The sequence below is a fragment of the Eleutherodactylus coqui genome, unplaced genomic scaffold (genome assembly GCF_035609145.1).
Source record: "Eleutherodactylus coqui strain aEleCoq1 unplaced genomic scaffold, aEleCoq1.hap1 HAP1_SCAFFOLD_128, whole genome shotgun sequence".
Taxonomy (NCBI): domain Eukaryota; kingdom Metazoa; phylum Chordata; class Amphibia; order Anura; family Eleutherodactylidae; genus Eleutherodactylus; species Eleutherodactylus coqui.
In genome coordinates this window covers 135,785-158,353 of record NW_027101878.1, presented here as the reverse complement: position 1 = coordinate 158,353, position 22,569 = coordinate 135,785, and the positions used below count along the sequence as shown (strand labels likewise).

The following is a 22,569-nucleotide window of genomic DNA, read 5'->3' as shown; positions in this document are numbered from 1 at the left end:
GCCAGTGAATCCGCACCACAACACTGGCTTCTCCCAGCTTTGCCGTGACAGATTCGCTGTCCCATGTGGACGAGATTTCTGAGAAATTTCGTCCACAAAGCTGGCCAATTGAGGGATTAGCAGCCACAGACGGATTTGCCGCGGCGAAATAAGACACCCCCTGAAAATAAGACGTAGCGCATATTTGGGAGCAAAAATTAATATAAGACATGTCTTATTTTCGGGGAAACGGGGTACTCTGATTGCTACATAGCTGCAGGTCTAGAAACTGGACATACAGTAGATATTAGATGGCGACTCAATGATACCCTCAGGTACATCATATACATGTATATTTAACATGGCTAAACACACTGTATGTTATGTGGTTTCAATTCTGAACATCTCAGATTTACTGTGCTTTATGTTCATCCCAAAAAGTCAGTTTTACAGTAAGCATAATTCTTGTGTGATGGACCCTACCAGACAAGCTCTTTAGAGGGGGATACGGAGACTCCTATCACAGTTACAGCTGATGATTAGCAGTTCTTGTCAAACATTTATAGTGAAAGAGATGACAGTTCAGCCACCTGACTGTGTACTCGTGGTCTATAGGTTACTTAGGTGAATGCAGAAGTTAATAATATCACCTCCCAGCAGGCAGAGATGGTACTAACTAATCATGTAATATTGATGCACCATAGGATTGATTGCTTAGAAGAGTGGAAGACAAAGGAGGGACAGATCTTAACATCAGAACAGTGCCTGGTAAGTAGACAAAAGACTGCACTCCATGGAAGTAACTGCAATGTATATAGGAAATATTCAGAGACATTTAGAACACAGCAGAAAAGCAGAGGAGGGGTACAGGGATGGGAAAATGTGGTTTTTGCCAGAGTGGTGCTTTAGCCCCTTAGTGACGAAGCCTGTTTGCGCCTTAGTAACGGAGCAAATTTTGGAAATCTGACGTGTATCACTTAACATATCATAACTCCGTAAAGGTTTTGCATATCCCAGTGATTCTGATATTGTTTTTTCGCCACATATTATACTTTAATTAGGTGGTAAAAATAGACCCACAGAATTTGTCTTTTTTTCACATTTTCAACTGTAATATCTCAAATATGTGCAAACATATTGTAGAAATTTTTGCTAAGATATATATTTCCATCTCTTTACTTTATTCTGGACGCATGTTTGAAAAACTGTAATTTTTGTCCGTATGCACAATGGGGCCCTAACCGAAAGCAGCAGTGGGTGGTTTTCAGAACAGACATTTTGGTTGAAGGGGTTTCAGGCCCTATTGCACACTGGTAGACGCCCTGAGCGGCTGAAACGATAGAGAACCCCTAAAAATGACCCCATTTTAAAAACTACACCCCTTAATGCATTCATCTAGGGGTGTACTGCGTATTTTGACTCCACCGTTTTTAAATGAATCGAAGCAAAGCAGAAGGAAAAAATTATGATTTTTGTTTTTTTGGCAATTATGTCATTTTAAAAATAGTTTTTTTTGTACAGCATACATAGGAATGCAGACATTCACCCCAAAATGTATACCTCCATTTGTCCTGTGTTCAGAAACATACCCATTGTGGCCCTAATTTTCTGTCTGGATGCACAACGGGGCCCAAACTGAACGGAGCGTCAAACTTTAACTGTCTTAACTTTTACGTGATCACCATTATCCATTGGATAATAGCGATCACGTGACTGAAGACCACTCACTGCGGCCCCCCGTGACATCTCCATGCTCTTGGCTACCTTTAGCCAGGAGCAAGGAAATTTTAAATTTCCCCTTGCCCTCCCCAGCTTCTGCGCTTGCGTCTGCCATTTTGGCAACGGCCGAATGCCCCAAAACTGGGGAAAGGTCCGCAGATAAGGATCCCGTCAGGGGTCATTGGATAACCGTGATCACATGACTAGGAAAAGCGTACCATGACACCCCATGAAATTTCCAGGCTCTTGGCTACATTTAGTAGCCAGTTGCGGGGAGATTTTAAATTACCCCGCCAATCTGTGGCTTTTACGCCTGCGTCTGCCATTTTGGCAACGGACGCGTGCGCAGAAGCTGGGCAAGGTCCGCGGATAAATCTGGGGGCCTTAGGTACCTAATTTCATCTCCCCTCATGGATATGATCCATAGGATATGAACTTTTCTTTTTTTTTTTCACTTTTTAAACTTTTTTTATTTACTTCTACATGATCACTGCTATCCATTGGATAGCAGCGATCATGTGACCGGGAACTGCATACAGCAGCTTCCAGTGACAGCTTCCTGCTCTCGGCTACTCATACTAGCCGGGAGCAGGGAGTTTTTAAATTCCCCGGGCCTCACGGCTCCCTGCGCATGCGCGTGACATAATGCGTCTGGCGAGCAGATGCCGGCGGCAGGACCAGGAAGAAAGAAGATGATGCCGGACGGCGCGGAGGACGGAGGTGGGGGTGGGAGTGGGGGGTGAGTACTCTCAGCTCAGCTTATGGATCTGATCCGTAAGGGGAGCTGAAATCTCAACTGCTTTTAACTCTTGGTAACTTTAATGCGATCGCCGGTATCCGGTGGATACTGGTGATCGTGTGACCGGGGGTGGGGTCCCGCAGTCCTGGATGACAGCTCCATGCTGTCGGCTACCTCCGGTAACCGGCAGCATGGAGCAATCACGTCCTGAGCCTGCAGGGCTTTCATTCCTAGAGGAGGCATGTTTTTACGTCCTCTAGGAATTAAGCCCAGCAGGCAAGGACATAAAAAGGCAATGGGGCCGTCACTAAGGGGTTAAGGGAAAGACAGAAATATATTTTTAATTATTTAACTCTCAGCCATGTTTTCAGCTTTAGAAATACACCCTGCATGTATTACAGGGTTCAAAATTCAGTTGCATTGTTTACTTGTGGCTTGTTGAGTGTTGAAACTTCCAAAAAATGATCACGTTTTAGGAAAAGCCGACCTTGATCATTCTTTTCCCACGGACTTCATTTAATGCATATGTGTCAAATTAAGGTCCCTGGATCAAATCCAGCCTGCTACTTCATTTATAGTCTTACAATTACAATCAGCCCTTTGAAGGCAACCATAACGCTGATGTGGTCCTTGGTAAACTTGAGTTTGACACAACTGATCTAATGTCTCTGGTAGAGATGAGCGAGCGTACTCGTCCGAGCTGGATACTCGAGTATTAGGGTGTTCGAGATGTTCGTTACCCGAGCCGAGCACCATGCGGTGTTCGAGTCAATTCCATTTCCTTCCCTGAAAGATTTGCGCCATCTTCTGGCCAATAGAAACGCAGGGAAGGCATTACAACTTCCTCCTGTGACGTTCCAGCCCTATCCCACCCCCCCTGCAGTGAGTGGCTGGCGAGATCAAGTGACCCCGGAGTATTTAAATCAGCTCCGCCCGGAGCTCGCCTCAGACACACACTGGCAGAGATTAGGGAGAGTGCTGCTGCTGCTATAGGGAGAGTGTTAGCGTCTACAAGAACCCCAACGGTCCTTCTTAGGGCCACAGCTCACCTAGTGCACTACTGTTGTCGGTGCTGGGAGCAGTTTTGCCTTTTTTTTTTTTTGTATATCGGGCGTGCAGCCCCATTACAGCTATAGCGTTCTCAGGCTGCAGTCTGTACTAAGTAGTATAGGGGAAGTATTGGTGAGGCAGGGACAGTGGTAGTGTGGAATCCTGTCTACCTGTGCATTTAGCTCCGTGGTTGCTGGGAGTTGTAGTACCTCAGCATTGCACTGCATGGCCTCAGTTCAGCCTTCAGTTGCATTTTTTGCTGGGGGCAGTTAGCGTTACGTAAGCGCTCTCTGCCTCCAAGTGCACATTTAAAAAGCACTATTATTTTTCTGCGCTCTGGGTTACCAGGCAGCTGCCGGCGCAGTGTACGGTGCCAGACAGCCATAGAGGGAGAGTCCAATACACGCTCCATTGCCTGCATTTTATTGGAAAAAAACAAATTTTTAAAAAGGACTCCTTTTTTCCGTCTGCTTGTAACCCAGTGCACATTACTGCGTGGCCTGTGGGACTGGAGGTGAATCTCAACTGCATAGTGCTCAGCTAGTCCTGCTTGCATCCTTCCTTATAATTTAGCTCAGGCATATTTTTGCGTTGTATAAACGTTGACAGGCACCAACTGCGCGGCAATAATTACAAAAATTTTTTACACTGCTCAGTGTCTGCTCGATTCTTAATCCACCATGCTGAAGGGTAGGGGTAGGGGTAGAGGACGTGGACGCGGGCGAGGATGCGGAATTGCAAGTGAGGGTGTGGGTATAGGCCGAGTTCCTGGTCCAGGCAAATCACAGCCGGCTGCTTCGGGAGTAGGAGAGAGGACAGTTTCTGGGGTGCCTAGCTTCATATCACAATTTTTGGGTCCACGTCGTAGACCTTTATTAAAAACCGAGCAGTGTGAGCAGGTCCTGTCGTGGATGGCAGAAAGTGCATCCAGCAATCTATCGACCACCCAGTCTTCTACGCCGTCCACGGCTGCAACTCTGAATCCTCTGGCTGCTGCTCCTCCTTCCTCCCAGCCTCCTCACTCCATGAAAATGACACATTCTGATGAGCAGGCAGACTCCCAGGAACTGTTCTCGGGCCCCTGCCCAGATTGGGCAACAATGGTTCCTCTTCCACCGGAGGAGTTTGTCGTGACCGATGCCCAACCTTTGGAAAGTTCCCGGGGTCCGGGGAATGAGCCTGGGGACTTTCGGCAACTGTCTCGAGCTTTCAGTGGGTGAGGAGGATGATGACGATGAGACACAGTTGTCTATCAGTGAGGTAGTAGTAAGGGCAGTAAGTCCGAGGGAGGAGCGCACAGAGGATTCGGAAGAAGAGCCGCTGGACGATGAGGTGACTGACCCCACTTGGTGTGATAAGCCAACTGAGGACCGGTCTTCAGAGGGGGAGGCAATTGCAGCCACAGGACAGGTTGGAAGAGGCAGTGGGGTGGCCAGGGGTAGAGGCAGGGCCAGAGCGAATAATCCCCCAGCTGTTTCCCAAAGCACCCGCTCGCGTCACGCCACCGTGCAGAGGCCAAGGTGCTCTAAGGTGTGGCAGGTTTTCACTGAGACCGCGGACGACCGGCGAAAAGTGGTGTGCAACCTTTGTCGCGCCAAGATCAGCCGGGGAGCCACCACCACCAGCATGTGCAGGCATATGATGGCCAAGCACCCCACAAGGTGGGACGAAGGCCGTTCACCGCCTCCGGCTTGCGCCACTGCCTCTCCCCCTGGGCCCCAACCTGCCACTGAGATCCAACCGACCTCTGACGACACAGGCACGGCCGTCTCCTGGCCTGGACCCACACCCTCACCTCCGCTGTCCTCGGCCCCATCCAGCAATGTCTCTCAGCACAGCGTCCAGCTATCGCTAAGAGAATCGTTGGAGTGAAAGCGCAAATACGCCGCCACGCACCCGCACGCTCAAGCTTTAAATGTCCACATAGCCAAATTGATCAGCCTGGAGATGCTCCCCTACAGGCTGGTGGAAACTAAGGCTTTCAAAAACATTATGGCGGTGGCGGCCCCGCCCCATCCTGTCCCAAGTCGCCACTATTTTTCACGGTGTGCCGTTCCAGCCCTGCATGACCACGTCTCACGCAACATTGTACGCGCCCTCACCAACTCTGTTACTGGCAAGGTCCACTTAACAACGGACACGTGGACAAGCACAGGTGGGCAGGGCCACTATATCTCCCTGATGGCACATTGGGTGAATTTAGTGGAGGCTTGGACCGAGTCAGAGCCTGGGGCCGCTCATGTCCTACCCACCCCCAGAATTGCGGGCCCCAGATCGGTGCTGGTATCTGCAGCGGTGTATGCCACCTCCACTAAACCTTCCTCCTCCAACGCAACCTCTACCTCGCAATCAAGACATGTCAGCAGCAGCACGTCGCCAGCAGTCGATGTCGCGCGGCGCGGCAGCACAGCGGTGGGCAAGCGTCAGCAGGCCGTGCTGAAACTTCTCAGCTTAGGAGAGAAGAGGCACACGGCCCACGAACCGTTGCACGGTCTGACAGAGCAGACCGACCGCTGGCTTTCGCCACTGAGCCTCCAACCAGGCATGGTCGTGTGTGACAACGGCCGTAACCTGGTGGCGGCTCTGCAGCTCGACAGCCTCAAGCATGTGCCATGCCTGGCCCACGTCTTTAATTTGGTGGTTTAGCGGTTTCTGAAAGGCTACCCACACTTGTCAGACCTCCTCGGCAAGGTGCGCCAGGTCAGCGCACATTTCCGCAAGTCCAAGACGGACGCTGCCACCCTGCGGACTCTGCAACATCGGTTTAATCTGCCAGTGCACCGACTGCTTTGCGACGTGCCCACACGGTGGAACTCTATGCTTCACGTTTTGTCCGGCTGTATGAGCAGCGTAGAGCTATAGTGGAATACCAACTCCAACATGGGCGGTGTAGTGGGAGTCAGCCTCCTCAATTCTTTACAGAAGAGTGGGCCTGGATGGCAGAAATCTGCCAGGTCCTTGGAAACTTTGAGGAGTCCACCCTGATGGTGAGCGACGATGCTGCAATCATTAGCATCACCATTCCTCTGCTATGCCTGTTGAGAAGTTCCCTGCAAAGCATAAAGGCTCATGCTTTGCGGGCGAAAACGGAGGCGGGGGAAGACAGTATGTCACTGGATAGTCAGAGCACCTTCATGTCTGTATCTCAGCGCGTGGAGGAGGAGGGGGAGGAGCCTGAGGAGGAGGAGGAAGAGACAGCTGGGCCCACTGCAGAGGGTACCCATGCTGCTTGCCTCTCATCCATTCAACGTGTATGGCCTCAGGAGGAGGAGGATCCTCAACGTGATCTTCCTAGTGAGAACAGCCATATGTTGCGTACAGGTACCCTGGCACACTTGGCTGACTTTATATTAGCATGCCTTTCTCGTGACCCTCGCATTAGACGCATTCTGGCCACTACGGATTACTGGGTGTACACACTGCTTGACCCACGGTATAAGGAGAACCTTTCCACTCTCATTTCAGAAGAGGAAAGGGGTTTGAGAGTGATGCAATACCACAGGGCCCTGGTGGACAAACTAATGGTAAACTTCCCATCCGACAGCGCTAGTGGCAGAAGGCGCAGTTCCGAGGGCCAAGTAGAAGGGGAGGCACGGAGATCAGGCAGCATGTTCAGTGCAGGCAGGGGAACACTCTCCAAGGCCTTTGCCAGCTTTATGGCTCCCCAGCAAGACTGTGTCACACCTTCCCAGTCCAGGCTCAGTCAGCGGGAGCACTGTAAAAAGATGGTGAGGGAGTACATAGCCGATCGTACCACCGTCCTCCGTGACGCCTCTGCTCCATACAACTACTGGGTGTCCAGGCTGGACACGTGGCCCGAACTCGCGCTGTATGCCCTGGAGGTGCTGGCTTGCCCTGCAGCTAGCGTCTTGTCAGAGAGGGTGTTTAGTGCAGCTGGGGGAAACATCACGGACAAGCGTACCCGCCTGTCAACTGACAGCGCCGACAGGCTTACACTCATAAAGATGAACAAAGCCTGGATTTCCCAAGACTTCTCTTCTCCACCAGCGGACAGCAGCGGTACCTAAAGAGCTTTGTCAATCTGTGTATGATATTCGTCCTCCTCCTCCGGCTCCTCCTCCTGAAACCTCACGTAATCACCCCGAACGGGCAATTTTTCTGTGGGCCAAAAGGCTGATAACTTTTCAAAATAATATTTATCTGTTTTAATTCTCATTAAAGCATTGAAACTTCCACCTGAACCAATTTTTATTTTGACTGGGCTGCCTCCAGGCCTAGTTACAAATTAAGCCACAGTAAGCTAAGCGATTAATGGGTTTCACCTGCCCTCTGGGTTGGGCATGGGCAATTTTTCTGGGGTGTATTTGTACTGTCGGTACACCAATTTTTCGAGCCCTCGCCTACAATGTAATCCAAGTAATTTTTATGGGCTTCGCCTGCACTCATGGTACGCCACTATTTCTGGGGTTGGCCTACACTTGTGCTACAGAAATGTAACTCTGTTCTGCCTACCTATACTTCTGCCACTGTAACGCTAGAGGGGTATGACTAGACTTCTGCAACAGAAATGTTACTTCGGTCTGCTGATACTTCTGCTCCTGAAATGTTACCTTGGTTGGTCTATACTGTTACTACTGTAATTCAACTAATACTGGGCTCTGCCTATAATGCTTCAACGGAAATGTTACTGGGGCATGTCTATACTGCTATAACAGAAATGTAACTAATAGTGGGCTCTGCCCATACTGCTTCTACGTAAATGTTACTGGGGCCTGTCTATACTGTTACTACTGAAATCTTACCAATAGTATGCTCTCCCTACACTGCTGCCAGGGAAAAGTTTATCTGCTGCTTTGCCCATACTGTTTCGACGTAAATGTTACTGGGGCCCGTCTATACTGCTACTACTGAAATGTTACAAATGCTGTGCTCTCCCTACACTGCTGCCAGGGAAATGCGAATCTGCTGCTTTGCCCATACTGCTTCTACGTTAATGTTACTGGGGTCTGTCTGCACTGCTGGAACTGAAATGTGACTGGGGCATGTCGCAACTGATACTACTGAAATGTTACTGGGGTCTGTCAATACTCCTGTAAATGAAATGTTACTGGGGTCTGTCTATACTGTTGCTACTGAAATGTTACTGGGGCCTGTCCCTAATGATACTACTGAAATGTTACAGGGGTCTGTCTGCACTGCTGGAACTGAAATGTAACTGGGGTCTGTCTACACTGCTGGAACTGAACTGTTACTGGGGTCTGTCTAGACTTATACTACTGAACTGTTACTGGGGTCTGTCTATACTTATACTACTGAAATGTTACTGGGGTCTATGTATACTGCTGCAAATGAAATCTTAGTGGGGTCTGTCCTCACTGCTGCCAATGAAATGTTACAGGGGTCTGTCCTTACTCTTACCACTGAAATGTTACTAATTCACTGGGAAGGTGCATATAACCACGGACACGGGGACAGGACATGTACTGCTTCAAAAACATCCCCCTCCTCCTCCAACAATGAAAACATTCTTGACAAATGCTTTCGCAGTGGTCCGTCTGGCGGCAGTCCAAGAATTTCACCTTAAACTATACAATAAGAAAGCCCCCCACCACGGCCCATTTAATCCTGGCCACATTCTGAAAACCAACTAAATAAAACTGCGCTAATAGGTCCACAGTTGCGACCACTATCCCACCAACGCGGTTACTGGTAAGGTGCATATAACCATGGACACGGGGACAGGACTTGTACTGCCTCGAAAACATCCCCGTCCTCCTCCTCCAACAATGAAAACATTCTTGGCCGAAGCCCACCTGTATTGAATCTGACGTTAGCTCTGCTGTCCAAGGCACTGCAATGGGATGTAATAATGTACCGCCGGTGGGTCCAGGTAGTCACCCATGCTGTGGGTCCACAGGGACTTCACATAGGGGAGTTGTACCTGCCTGTGTCTATGTATTAAAAACGCCGGTCTGACTGGGGCATGCAGTGTGGGCCAAAGCCCACCTGTATTTTATCTGACGTTACCTCAGCTATGCAGGGCACTGCTATGGGATTTATTAATGTAACGCCGGTGGCTTCCTGGGACCCACCCATGCTGTCGATCCACACGGACTTCACATTAGGGAGATTTACCTGCCTGTGTATACTTTTAAAAAACTCGAGTCTGACTGGGGCATGCAATTTGGGCCGAAACCCACCTGTATTTAATCAGACGTTAGCTCTGCTGTCCAGGGCACTGCAATGGGATGTATTTATGTACCGCCGGTGGGTTCCAGGGAGCTACCCATGCTGTCGGTCCACAGGGACTTCACATTAGGGAGTTGTACCTGCCTGTGTCTATGAATTAAAAACACCGGTCTGACTGGGGCATGCAGTGTGGGCTAAAGCCCACCTGTATTTTATCTGACGTTAGCTCAGCTGTGCAGGGCACTGCAATGGGATTTATTTATGTACCGCCGGTGGCTTCCTGGGACCCACCCATGCTGTGGGTGCACACGGAATTCCCATTGTGGAGTTGTACCTGCCTGTGTCTACTTATAAAAACCCCAGTCTGACTAGGGCATGCAGTGTGGGCCGAAGCCCACCTGTATTTTATCTGACGTTAGCTCAGCTGTGCAGGGCACTGCAATGGGATTTATTTATGTACCGCCGGTGGCTTCCTGGGACCCACCCATGCTGTGGGTGCACACGGAATTCCCATTGCGGAGTTGTACCTGCCTGTGTCTACTTATAAAAACCCCAGTCTGACTGGGGCATGCAGTGTGGGCCGAAGCCCACCTGTATTTTATCTGACGTTAGCTCAGCTGTGCAGGGCACTGCAATGGGATTTATTTATGTACCGCCGGTGGCTTCCTGGGACCCACCCATGCTGTGGGTGCACACGGAATTCCCATTGCGGAGTTGTACCTGCCTGTGACTAGTTATAAAAAAACCCAGTCTGACTGGGGTATGCAGTGTGGGCCGAAGCCCACCTGTATTTAATCTGACGTTAGCTCTACTATCCGGGGCACTGCATTGGGACAAACTACAGGACCAATACAGCGCTAATGAGATGTGCACAGCTGCGCTAGCATTGGAGTCCGCTGTAGGCCCACGATTGCTGAGGGTTTGTGCAAAGGTGTATGTCCTGGGTGCAGTGAAAGTCCGCTTCCTGCCTACAATTGCTGAAGCTGTGGGCCGAGGCCTATGTCGTGGGCGCGGTGCAAGTCTGCCATGTTTGGCCGCTCAGATTTATTTTTTGTTCATGTCTTGGGTTGCCTAGGACCCACCTATGCTGTTGGTGCCCACTTAGTTCCCATCGCAGTGTTTGACCTGTCTGGCACAAAGACACTGACTGACTTGGGTAGGGAGCAGAGTGCAGATGGCTTTTCCCGTTGCGGTGTCGATTGAGCTATGCGACACCTTGACCGATTTCCCCATTGCTATGCCCACGTTTGCAGCTCCTGATGGAGGTGGCACAGGATTGGATTTCTCATTGCTTCTGTACAGCATTGTGGGCTATCGCCCCGCCCCTTTTAAAGAGGATCGCTGCCTGGCCCTGCCAACCCTCTGCAGTGTGTGCCTCCGGTTCCTCCTCATCGCAGATGTACTGAGAAATAGACATGAGGGTGGTGTGGCTATGCATGCAGTGTGTGGCATGAGGGCAGCTGAAGGCTGTGCAGGGACACTTTTATGAGCGGTGTGGACACTGGGTCGTGCGGGGGGTTGGGCAGCATGTAACCTAGGATAAGAGGCAGCGGTGTGTCCCGCAGGCAGTGATTGTGCTTGGTTGGAGGTAGTGTGGTGCTTAGCTAAGGTGTGCCTTGCTAATGAGGGTTTGTCCGAAGTAAAAATTGTTAGGGGGGGGGGGGGGCCCACTCTTGCCGCTATTGTGACTTAATAATGGAACCTGGGAACCTGAAATGCAGCCCAGCATGTTGCCCCTCGCCTACCCTATCTGTTTCTGTGTCGTTTCCATCACTTTCTTGGGTTTTGCAGATTTTCACCAATGAAAACCTTAGCAGAGCATGGGTGATAATACAAAAATGCTCGAGTCGCCCATTGACTTCAATGGGTTCGCAACTCGAAACAAACTCTCGAGCATCGCGGAAAGTTCGACTCCAGCAACGAGCACCCGACGATTTTGGTGCTCACTCATCTCTAGTCTCTGGTCAGCGGTAATTCTGCCATCTCCACCGGCCTCATCACACAAGTACAAGACATCTAATAAGACTAAAGACAAAAGATTCACAGCCCTTCTACAGATCACAGGGACATCTCCATCTACCTGATGGTCCTGTGGAAGAAGAGGACGGGGACATCTCTCTGGTGGGCTTCTCTTACTGGATGGAACTGCAGGAAACACAGACGGACACTGAAGTCATTCTTTACATACAGATAATAAAGTCTCCATGTATTTAGTCCTGTCTATTACCTGGTGATGGGAGCGGCTGGTGGGTCTCCATCATGGCGTCCTTGTACAGATCCTTGTGTCCTTCTAAATACTCCCACTCCTCCATGGAGAAATAGACAGCGACATCCTGACACCTTATAGGAACCTGACAACACAATATACAGTCATCACCCAGAAGCCTCCAGTGCTGTTACTGTATAATGTCCCAGCATTCCCTGCAGCATCACCTCTCCAGTCAGCAGCTCCATCATCTTGTTGGTGAGTTCTAGAATCTTCTGTACATTGATGTCCTCATGTATCAGGGGGTGAGATGGGGGCCCCACTATTCGGCTCCGGGGTCTTCCCCACCTATCACACACAGGGGCCCGACAGCCATCACTAGAGGTATTCTTCACTACTGTGTAATCCTGCATGTGGGGATACATTAATAAATATTACTACAGATATTTCCAGAGTCCATCACTTCTCCAGTGACATCATCTGTTATTACTATAGATAAGAATGCAATGTGACATCATCAGAATCTCTCCTTCCTTCAGTGACATAATCTGTTATTACCATAGATAAGAATGATGTGATGTGACATCATCAGAATCTCCCCCCTCTTCAGTGACATCATCTGCTATTACCATAGATAAGAATGATGTAATCTGACATCATCAGAATCTCTCACCTCCCCAGTGACATCATCTGTTATTACTATAGATAAGAATGATGTGATGTGACATCATCAGAATCTCTCCTTCCTCCGGAGACGACATCTGCTATTACCACAGATAAGAATGATGTGATGTGACATCATCAGACTCTCTCCCCTCTTCAGTGACATCATCTGCTATTACCATAGATAAGAATGATGTAATGTGACATCATCAGAATCTCTCACCTCCCCAATCAGCTGGAAGAGTATCTCTAGGGTGAGATTTAATACACTTTCTGCCGTGTTGTTTCTGTCCTTCTCCATCTTTGATGAAGCAATCTGGTAGGAACTTGAATGAAAAGAATATGAACCAATGTAAAAAACACAAAGAACATAGGAAACTAAATTTACTGGAGATAATAAGGGAAAACATTTAGAAGTATTTCCCCATTACATAAAAAGTGATTGGCTGCAGCAGTCACATGTCCTGGTCAGCAGCAGCCAGGAAAGATGGAGCGGTTATGAAGCAAGTCATAGGAAAACCCCTATAAGGAGATATTAAAAGGAACATGTCAGAGTTTTATGAAGCCCGAACTACAAGCAAATCAAATTCCTGACAGGGTTCTCCCCAACCCAGATTAGGTTGACTGATAGCCGACCCAGGCAGGGAGAAGTCGTCAGCCTGAGAAAAGGGAAACTGCGCACAGGTGTGGTCAGGAAGTGGGATATAAGTGTTGGAGATGAGCGAACGTACTCTGTTCGGGCGTTTTTGCACTCGAGCACCGCTTTTTCCGAGTAACTGACTACTCGGGCGAAAAGATTCGGGGGCCGCCAGGGGTGAGCGGGGGGGGGGAGTGGGGGGGGGGGGGGGGAGAGAGAGCTACCCCCCCCCCCTCCACCACGCCGTCCCCCGGCGCCCTCCGAATCTTTTCGTCCGAGTAGTCAGTTACTCGGTAAGAGCGGTGCTGGAGTGCAAAAACACTCCAAACGAGTACGTTCGCTCATCTCTAATAAGTGTGCATTCCTGCTACAGTCAGGGGAGATGTTGGCTGAGAGAGCCAGAGAGACACCTCAGTGGAGCTGGAAGGACTGCTAGGCCAGGGTCTAGTGAAAACCAGGAAAGGCGGGAGGTTGACAGGGGTGACCACCCTAACCTCAACACCCAGGTGGGGTGTGTATATGGACTTTGTGTTCCGCCTGACAGCCTGAGGTGGGAATACCATCTGTGTGGGCCTGAGCACCCTACGTGCTACACCTTGTGGGATTATAAGGACTTTGTGTTATTTTTAATTTGGAGAGTTTATGCACATTTGAAGTCCAGTGTGTCATCGCTGCCCCTCCCTTGGAGGACAAATTCTTACAGTGTATGGTGGATGTAGCAGAGCTGTATGTGTGTAATGTAGATCCTCTTGTACTATATGTGTATGGTGGATGTAACAGAGCTGTATGTGTGTAATGTACACGCTCTTGTACTGTATATGTATTGTGGATGTAGCAGAGCTGTATGTGTGTAACGTACATGCTCCTGTACTGTATGTGTATTGTATTGTGGATGTAGCAAAGCTGTATGTGTGTAATGTACACGCTCCTGTACTGTATGTGTATTGTGGATGTAGCAGAGCTGTATGCGTGTAATGCACACGCTCCTGTACTGTATGTGTATTGTGGATGTAGCAGAGCTGTATGTGTGTAATGTACACGCTCCTGTACTGTATGTGTATTGTGGATGTAGCAGAGCTCTGTGTGTAATGTACACGCTCCTGTACTGTATGTGTATTGTGGATGTAGCAGAGCTGTATGTGTGTAATGTACGCGCTCCTGTACTGTATGTGTATTGTGGGTGTAGCAGAGCTGTATGTGTAATGTACACGCTCCTGTACTGTATGTGTATTGTGGATGTAGCAGAGCTGTATGTGTGTAATGTACGCGCTCCTGTACTGTATGTGTATTGTGGGTGTAGCAGAGCTGTATGTGTAATGTACACGCTCCTGTACTGTATGTGTATTGTGGATGTAGCAGAGCTGTATGTGTGTAATGTACACGCTCCTGTACTGTATGTGTATTGTGGATGTAGCAGAGCTGTATGTGTGTAATGTACACGCTCCTGTACTGTATGTGTATTGTGGATGTAGCAGAGCTCTATGTGTGTCATGTACACGCTCCTGTACTGTATGTGTATTGTGGGTGTAGCAGAGCTGTATGTGTGTAATGTACACGCTCCTGTACTGTATGTGTATTGTGGATGTAGCAGAGCTCTATGTGTGTCATGTACACGCTCCTGTACTGTATGTGTACTGTGGATGTAGCAGAGCTGTATGTGTGTAATGTACACGCTCCTGTACTGTATGTGTATTGTGGATGTAGCAGAGCTGTATGTGTGTAATGTACACGCTGCTGTACTGTATGTGTATTGTGGATGTAGCAGAGCTGTATGTGTAATGTACACGCTCCTGTACTGTATGTGTATTGTGGATGTAGCAGAGCTGTATGTGTGTAATGTACACGCTCCTGTACTGTATGTGTACTGTGGATGTAGCAGAGCTGTATGTGTGTAATGTACACGCTCCTGTACTGTATGTGTATTGTGGGTGTAGCAGAGCTGTATGTGTAATGTACACGCTCCTGTACTGTATGTGTATTGTGGATGTAGCAGAGCTGTATGTGTGTAATGTACACGCTCCTGTACTGTATGTGTATTGTGGATGTAGCAGAGCTGTATGTGTAATGTACACGCTCCTGTACTGTATGTGTATTGTGGATGTAGCAGAGCTGTATGTGTGTAATGTACACGCTCCTGTACTGTATGTGTATTGTGGATGTAGTAGAGCTGTATGTGTGTAATGTACACGCTCCTGTACTGTATGTGTATTGTGGATGTAGCAGAGCTGTATGTGTGTAATGTACACGCTCCTGTACTGTATGTGTATTGTGGATGTAGCAGAGCTGTATGTGTGTAATGTACACGCTACTGTACTGTATGTGTATTGTGGATGTAGCAGAGCTGTATGTGTGTAATGTACACGCTCCTGTACTGTATGTGTAGTGTGGATGTAGCAGAGCTGTATGTGTGTAATGTACACGCTCCTGTACTGTATGTGTATTGTGGATGTAGTAGAGCTGTATGTGTGTAATGTACACGCTCCTGTACTGTATGTGTATTGTGGATGTAGCAGAGCTGTATGCGTGTAATGCACACGCCCCTGTACTGTATGTGTATTGTGGATGTAGCAGAGCTGTATGTGTAATGTACCCGCTCCTGTACTGTATGTGTATGGTGGATGTAGCAGAGCTGTATGTGTGTAATGTACACGCTCCTGTACTGTGTGTATTGTGGATGTAGCAGAGCTCTATGTGTGTAATGTACACGCTCCTGTACTGTATGTGTATTGTGGATGGAGCAGAGCTGTATGTGTGTAATGTACACGCTCCTGTACTGTATGTGTATTGTGGATGTAGCAGAGCTGTATGTGTGTAATGTACACGCTCCTGTACTGTATGTGTATTGTGGATGTAGCAGAGCTGTGTGTGTAATGTACACGCTCCTGTACTGTATGTGTATTGTGGATGTAGCAGAGCTGTATGTGTGTAATGTACACGCTCCTGTACTGTATGTGTATTGTGGATGTAGCAGAGCTGTATGTGTGTAATGTACACGCTCCTGTACTGTATGTGTAGTGTGGATGTAGCAGAGCTGTATGTGCGTAATGTACAGGCTCCTGTACTGTATGTGTAGTGTGGATGTAGCAGAGCTGTATGTGTGTAATGTGCACGCTCCTGTACTGTATGCGTATTGTGGATGTAGCAGAGCTGTATGTGTGTAATGTACACGCTCCTGTACTGTATGTGTATTGTGGATGTAGCAGAGCTGTATGTGTGTAATGTACACGCTCCTGTACTGTATGTGTATTGTGGATGTAGAAGAGCTGTGTGTGTAATGTACACGCTCCTGTACTGTATGTGTATTGTGGATGTAGCAGAGCTGTATGTGTGTAATGTACACGCTCCTGTACTGTATGTGTATTGTGGATGTAGCAGAGCTGTATGTGTGTAATGTACACGCTCCTGTACTGTATTGTATTGTGGATGTAGTAGAGCTGTATGTGTAATGTACAGGCTCCTGTACTGTATGTGTAGTGTGGATGTAGCAGAGCTGTATGTGTGTAATGTACACGCTCCAGTACTGTATGCGTATTGTGGATGTAGCAGAGCTGTATGTGTGTAATGTACACGCTCCTGTACTGTATGTGTATTGTGGATGTAGCAGAGCTGTATGTGTGTAATGTGCACGCTCCTGTACTGTATGCGTATTGTGGATGTAGCAGAGCTGTATGTGTGTAATGTACACGCTCCTGTACTGTATGTGTATTGTGGATGTAGCAGAGCTGTATGTGTGTAATGTACACGCTCCTGTACTGTATGTGTATTGTGGATGTAGCAGAGCTGTATGTGTGTAATGTACATGCTCCTGTACTGTATGTGTATTGTGGATGTAGCAGAGCTGTATGTGTAATGTACACGCTCCTGTACTGTATGTGTATTGTGGATGTAGCAGAGCTGTATGTGTGTAATGTGCACGCTCCTGTACTGTATGCGTATTGTGGATGTAGCAGAGCTGTATGTGTGTAATGTACACGCTCCTGTACTGTATGTGTATTGTGGATGTAGCAGAGCTGTATGTGTGTAATGTACACGCTCCTGTACTGTATGTGTATTGTGGATGTAGCAGAGCTGTATGTGTAATGTACACGCTCCTGTACTGTATGTGTATTGTGGATGTAGCAGAGCTGTATGTGTGTAATGTACACGCTCCTGTACTGTACGTGTATTGTGGATGTAGCAGAGCTGTATGTGTGTAATGTACACGCTCCTGTACTGTATGTGTATTGTGGATGTAGCAGAGCTGTATGTGTGTAATGTACACGCTCCTGTACTGTATGTGTATTGTGGATGTAGAAGAGCTGTGTGTGTAATGTACACGCTCCTGTACTGTATGTGTATTGTGGATGTAGCAGAGCTGTATGTGTGTAATGTACACGCTCCTGTACTGTATGTGTAGTGTGGATGTAGCAGAGCTGTATGTGTAATGTATACGCTCCTGTACTGTATGTGTACTGTGGATGTAGCAGAGCTGTATGTGTGTAATGTACATGCTCCTGTACTGTATGTGTATTGTGGATGTAGCAGAGCTGTATGTGTGTAATGTACACGCTCCTGTACTGTATGTGTATTGTGGATGTAGCAGAGCTGTATGTGTGTAATGTACACGCTCCTGTACTGTATGTGTATTGTGGATGTAGCAGAGCTGTATGTGTGTAATGTACGCGCTCCTGTACTGTATTGTATTGTGGATGTAGTAGAGCTGTATGTGTAATGTACATGCTACTGTACTGTATGTGTATTGTGGATGTAGCAGAGCTGTATGTGTGTAATGTACACGCTCCTGTACTGTATGTGTATTGTGGATGTAGCAGAGCTGTATGTGTGTAATGTACACGCTCCTGTACTGTATGTGTATTGTGGATGTAGCAGAGCTGTATGTGTAATGTACACGCTCCTGTACTGTATGTGTATTGTGGATGTAGCAGAGCTGTATGTGTGTAATGTACACGCTCCTGTACTGTATGTGTATTGTGGATGTAGCAGAGCTGTATGTGTGTAATGTACACGCTCCTGTACTGTATGTGTATTGTGGATGTAGCAGAGCTGTATGTGTGTAATGTACACGCTCCTGTACTGTATGTGTACTGTGGATGTAGCAGAGCTGTATGTGTGTAATGTACACGCTCCTGTACTGTATGTGTATTGTGGATGTAGCAGAGCTGTATGTGTGTAATGTACACGCTCCTGTACTGTATGTGCATTGTGGATGTAGCAGAGCTGTATGTGTGTAATGTATACGCTCCTGTACTGTATGTGTATTGTGGATGTAGCAGAGCTGTATGTGTGTAATGTACACGCTCCTGTACTGTATGTGTATTGTGGATGTAGCAGAGCTGTATGTGTAATGTACACGCTCCTGTACTGTATGTGTATTGTGGATGTAGCAGAGCTGTATGTGTAATGTACACGCTCCTGTACTGTATGTGTATTGTGGATGTAGCAGAGCTGTATGTGTGTAATGTACACGCTCCTGTACTGTATGTGTATTGTGGATGTAGCAGAGCTGTATGTGTGTAATGTACACGCTCCTGTACTGTATGTGTCTTGTGGATGTAGCAGAGCTGTATGTGTGTAATGTACACGCTCCTGTACTGTATGTGTATTGTGGATGTAGCAGAGCTGTATGTGTATAATGTACACGCTCCTGTACTGTATGTGTATTGTGGATGTAGCAGAGCTGTATGTCTGTAATGTACATGCTCCTGTACTGTATGTGTATTGTGGATGTAGCAGAGCTGTATGTCTGTAATGTACATGCTCCTGTACTGTATGTGTATTATGGATGTAGTAGAGCTGTATGTGTGTAATGTACACGCTCCTGTACTGTATGTGTATGGTGGATGTAGCAGAGCTGTATGTGTGTAATGTACACGCTCCTGTACTGTATGTGTATTGTGGATGTAGCAGAGCTGTATGTGTGTAATGTACACGCTCCTGTACTGTATGTGTATTGTGGATGTAGCAGAGCTGTATGTGTGTAATGTACGCGCTCCTGTACTGTATGTGTATTGTGGATGTAGCAGAGCTGTATGTGTGTAATGTACACGCTCCTGTACTGTGTGTGTATTGTTGATGTAGCAGAGCTGTATATGTGTAATGTACACGCTCCTGTACTGTATGTGTATGATGGATGTAGCAGAGCTGTATGTGTGTAATGTACACGCTCCTGTACTGTATGTGTATGGTGGATGTAGCAGAGCTGTATGTGTGTAATGTACACGCTCCTGTACTGTATGTGTATGGTGGATGTAGCAGAGCTGTATGTGTGTAATGTACACGCTCCTGTACTGTATGTGTATGGTGGATGTAGCAGAGCTGTATGTGTGTAATGTACACGCTCCTGTACTGTATGTGTATGGTGGATGTAGTAGAGCTGTATGTGTGTAATGTACATGCTCCTGTACTGTATGTGTATGGTGGATGTAGCAGAGCTGTATGTGTGTAATGTACACGCTCCTGTACTGTATGTGTATTGTGGATGTAGCAGAGCTCTATGTGTGTAATGTACGCGCTCCTGTACTGTATGTGTATTGTGGATGTAGCAGAGCTGTATGTGTGTAATGTACATGCTGTACTGTATGTGTATTGTGGATGTAGCAGAGCTGTATGTGTGTAATGTACATGCTCCTGTGCTGTATGTGTATTGTGGATGTAGCAGAGCTGTATGTGTGTAATGTACACGCTCCTGTACTGTATGTGTATTGTGGATGTAGCAGAGCTGTATGTGTGTAATGTACACGCTCCTGTACTGTATGTGTATTGTGGATGTAGCAGAGCTGTATGTGTGTGATGTACACGCTCCTGTACTGTATGTGTATTGTGGATGTAGCAGAGCTGTATGTGTGTAATGTACACGCTCCTGTACTGCATGTGTATTGTGGATGTAGCAGAGCTGTATGTGTGTAATGTACACGCTCCTGTACTGCATGTGTATTGTGGATGTAGCAGAGCTGTATGTGTGTAATGTACACGCTCCTGTACTGTATGTGTATTGTGGATGTAGCAGAGCTGTATGTGTGTAATGTACACGCTCCTGTACTGTATGTGTATTGTGGATGTAGCAGAGCTGTATGTGTGTAATGTACACGCTCCTGTACTGTATGTGTATTGTGGATGTAGCAGAGCTGTATGTGTGTAATGTACGCGCTCCTGTACTGTATGTGTATTGTGGATGTAGCAGAGCTGTATGTGTGTAATGTACACGCTCCTGTACTGTATGTGTATTGTGGATGTAGCAGAGCTGTATGTGTAATGTACACGCTCCTGTACTGTGTGTGTATTGTTGATGTAGCAGAGCTGTATATGTGTAATGTACACGCTCCTGTACTGTATGTGTATGATGGATGTAGCAGAGCTATATGTGTGTAATGTACACGCTCCTGTACTGTATGTGTATTGTGGATGTAGTAGAGCTGTATGTGTGTGATGTACACGCTCCTGTACTGTATGTGTATGATGGATGTAGCAGAGCTATATGTGTGTAATGTACACGCTCCTGTACTGTATGTGTATTGTGGATGTAGTAGAGCTGTATGTGTGTAATGTACACGCTCCTGTACTGTGTGTGTATTGTGGATGTAGCAGAGCTGTATGTGTGTGATGTACACGCTCCTGTACTGTGGATGTAGCAGAGCTGTATGTGTGTAATGTACACGCTCCTGTACTGTGTGTGTATTGTGGATGTAGCAGAGCTGTATGTGTGTAATGTACACGCTCCTGTACTGTATGTGTATGGTGGATGTAGCAGAGCTGTATGTGTGTAATGTACACGCTCCTGTACTGTATGTGTATTGTGGATGTAGCAGAGCTGTATGTGTGTAATGTACATGCTCCTGTACTGTATGTGTATTGTGGATGTAGCAGAGCTGTATGTGTGTAATGTACACGCTCCTGTACTGTATGTGTATTGTGGATGTAGCAGAGCTGTATGTGTGTAATGTACATGCTGTACTGTATGTGTATTGTGGATGTAGCAGAGCTGTATGTGTGTAATGTACATGCTCCTGTGCTGTATGTGTATTGTGGATGTAGCAGAGCTTTATGTGTGTAATGTACACGCTCCTGTACTGTATGTGTATGGTGGATGTAGCAGAGCTGTATGTGTGTAATGTACACGCTCCTGTACTGTATGTGTATTGTGGATGTAGCAGAGCTGTATGTGTGTAATGTACATGCTCCTGTACTGTATGTGTATTGTGGATGTAGCAGAGCTGTATGTGTGTAATGTACACGCTCCTGTACTGTATGTGTATTGTGGATGTAGCAGAGCTGTATGTGTGTAATGTACATGCTGTACTGTATGTGTATTGTGGATGTAGCAGAGCTGTATGTGTGTAATGTACATGCTCCTGTGCTGTATGTGTATTGTGGATGTAGCAGAGCTTTATGTGTGTAATGTACACGCTCCTGTACTGTATGTGTATTGTGGATGTAGCAGAGCTGTATGTGTGTAATGTACATGCTCCTGTACTGTATGTGTATTGTGGATGTAGCAGAGCTGTATGTGTGTAATGTACATGCTGTACTGTATGTGTATTGTGGATGTAGCAGAGCTGTATGTGTGTAATGTACGCGCTCCTGTACTGTATGTGTATTGTGGATGTAGCAGAGCTGTATGTGTGTAATGTACATGCTCCTGTGCTGTATGTGTATTGTGGATGTAGTAGAGCTGTATGTGTGTAATGTACACGCTCCTGTACTGTATGTGTATTGTGGGTGTAGCAGAGCTGTATGTGTGTAATGTACACGCTCCTGTACTGTATGTGTATTGTGGATGTAGCAGAGCTGTATGTGTGTAATGTACACGCTCCTGTACTGTATGTGTATTGTGGATGTAGCAGAGCTGTATGTGTGTAATGTACACGCTCCTGTACTGTGTGTGTATTGTGGATGTAGCAGAGCTGTATGTGTGTAATGTATACGCCCCTGTACTGTATGTGTATTGTGGATGTAGCAGAGCTGTATGTGTGTAATGTACATGCTCCTGTACTGTATGTGTATTGTGGATGTAGCAGAGCTGTATGTGTGTGATGTACACGCTCCTGTACTGTATGTGTATTGTGGATGTAGCAGAGCTGTATGTGTGTAATGTACACGCTCCTGTACTGTATGTGTATTGTGGATGTAGCAGAGCTGTATGTGTGTAATGTACACGCTCCTGTACTGTATGTGTATTGTGGATGTAGCAGAGCTGTATGTGTGTAATGTACACGCTCCTGTACTGTATGTGTATTGTGGATGTAGCAGAGCTGTATGTGTGTAATGTACACGCTCCTGTACTGTGTGTGTATTGTGGATGTAGCAGAGCTGTATGTGTAATGTACACGCTCCTGTACTGTATGTGTATTGTGGATGTAGCAGAGCTGTATGTGTGTAATGTACACGCTCCTGTACTGTATGTGTATTGTGGATGTAGCAGAGCTGTAT

At 47.2% G+C, this 22,569-nt stretch overlaps 1 protein-coding gene across 1 annotated transcript in view; it reads right to left on the bottom strand.

The window, feature by feature from the left end:
* The window catches only part of LOC136593125 (zinc finger protein 182-like), a 43,603-nt gene that overhangs the window by 10,008 nt on the left and 11,026 nt on the right, over positions 1 to 22,569 (bottom strand). Inside the window, exons 2-5 of the mRNA XM_066588638.1 lie at positions 12,730 to 12,832; positions 12,071 to 12,250; positions 11,865 to 11,988; positions 11,718 to 11,782 (exon numbers count right to left, since the gene is read on the bottom strand). Of these exons, the coding sequence (XP_066444735.1) occupies positions 11,718 to 11,782; positions 11,865 to 11,988; positions 12,071 to 12,250; positions 12,730 to 12,807 (447 nt within the window). The 5' untranslated portion in view covers positions 12,808 to 12,832. The remainder of the gene's footprint in view (positions 1 to 11,717; positions 11,783 to 11,864; positions 11,989 to 12,070; positions 12,251 to 12,729; positions 12,833 to 22,569) is intronic.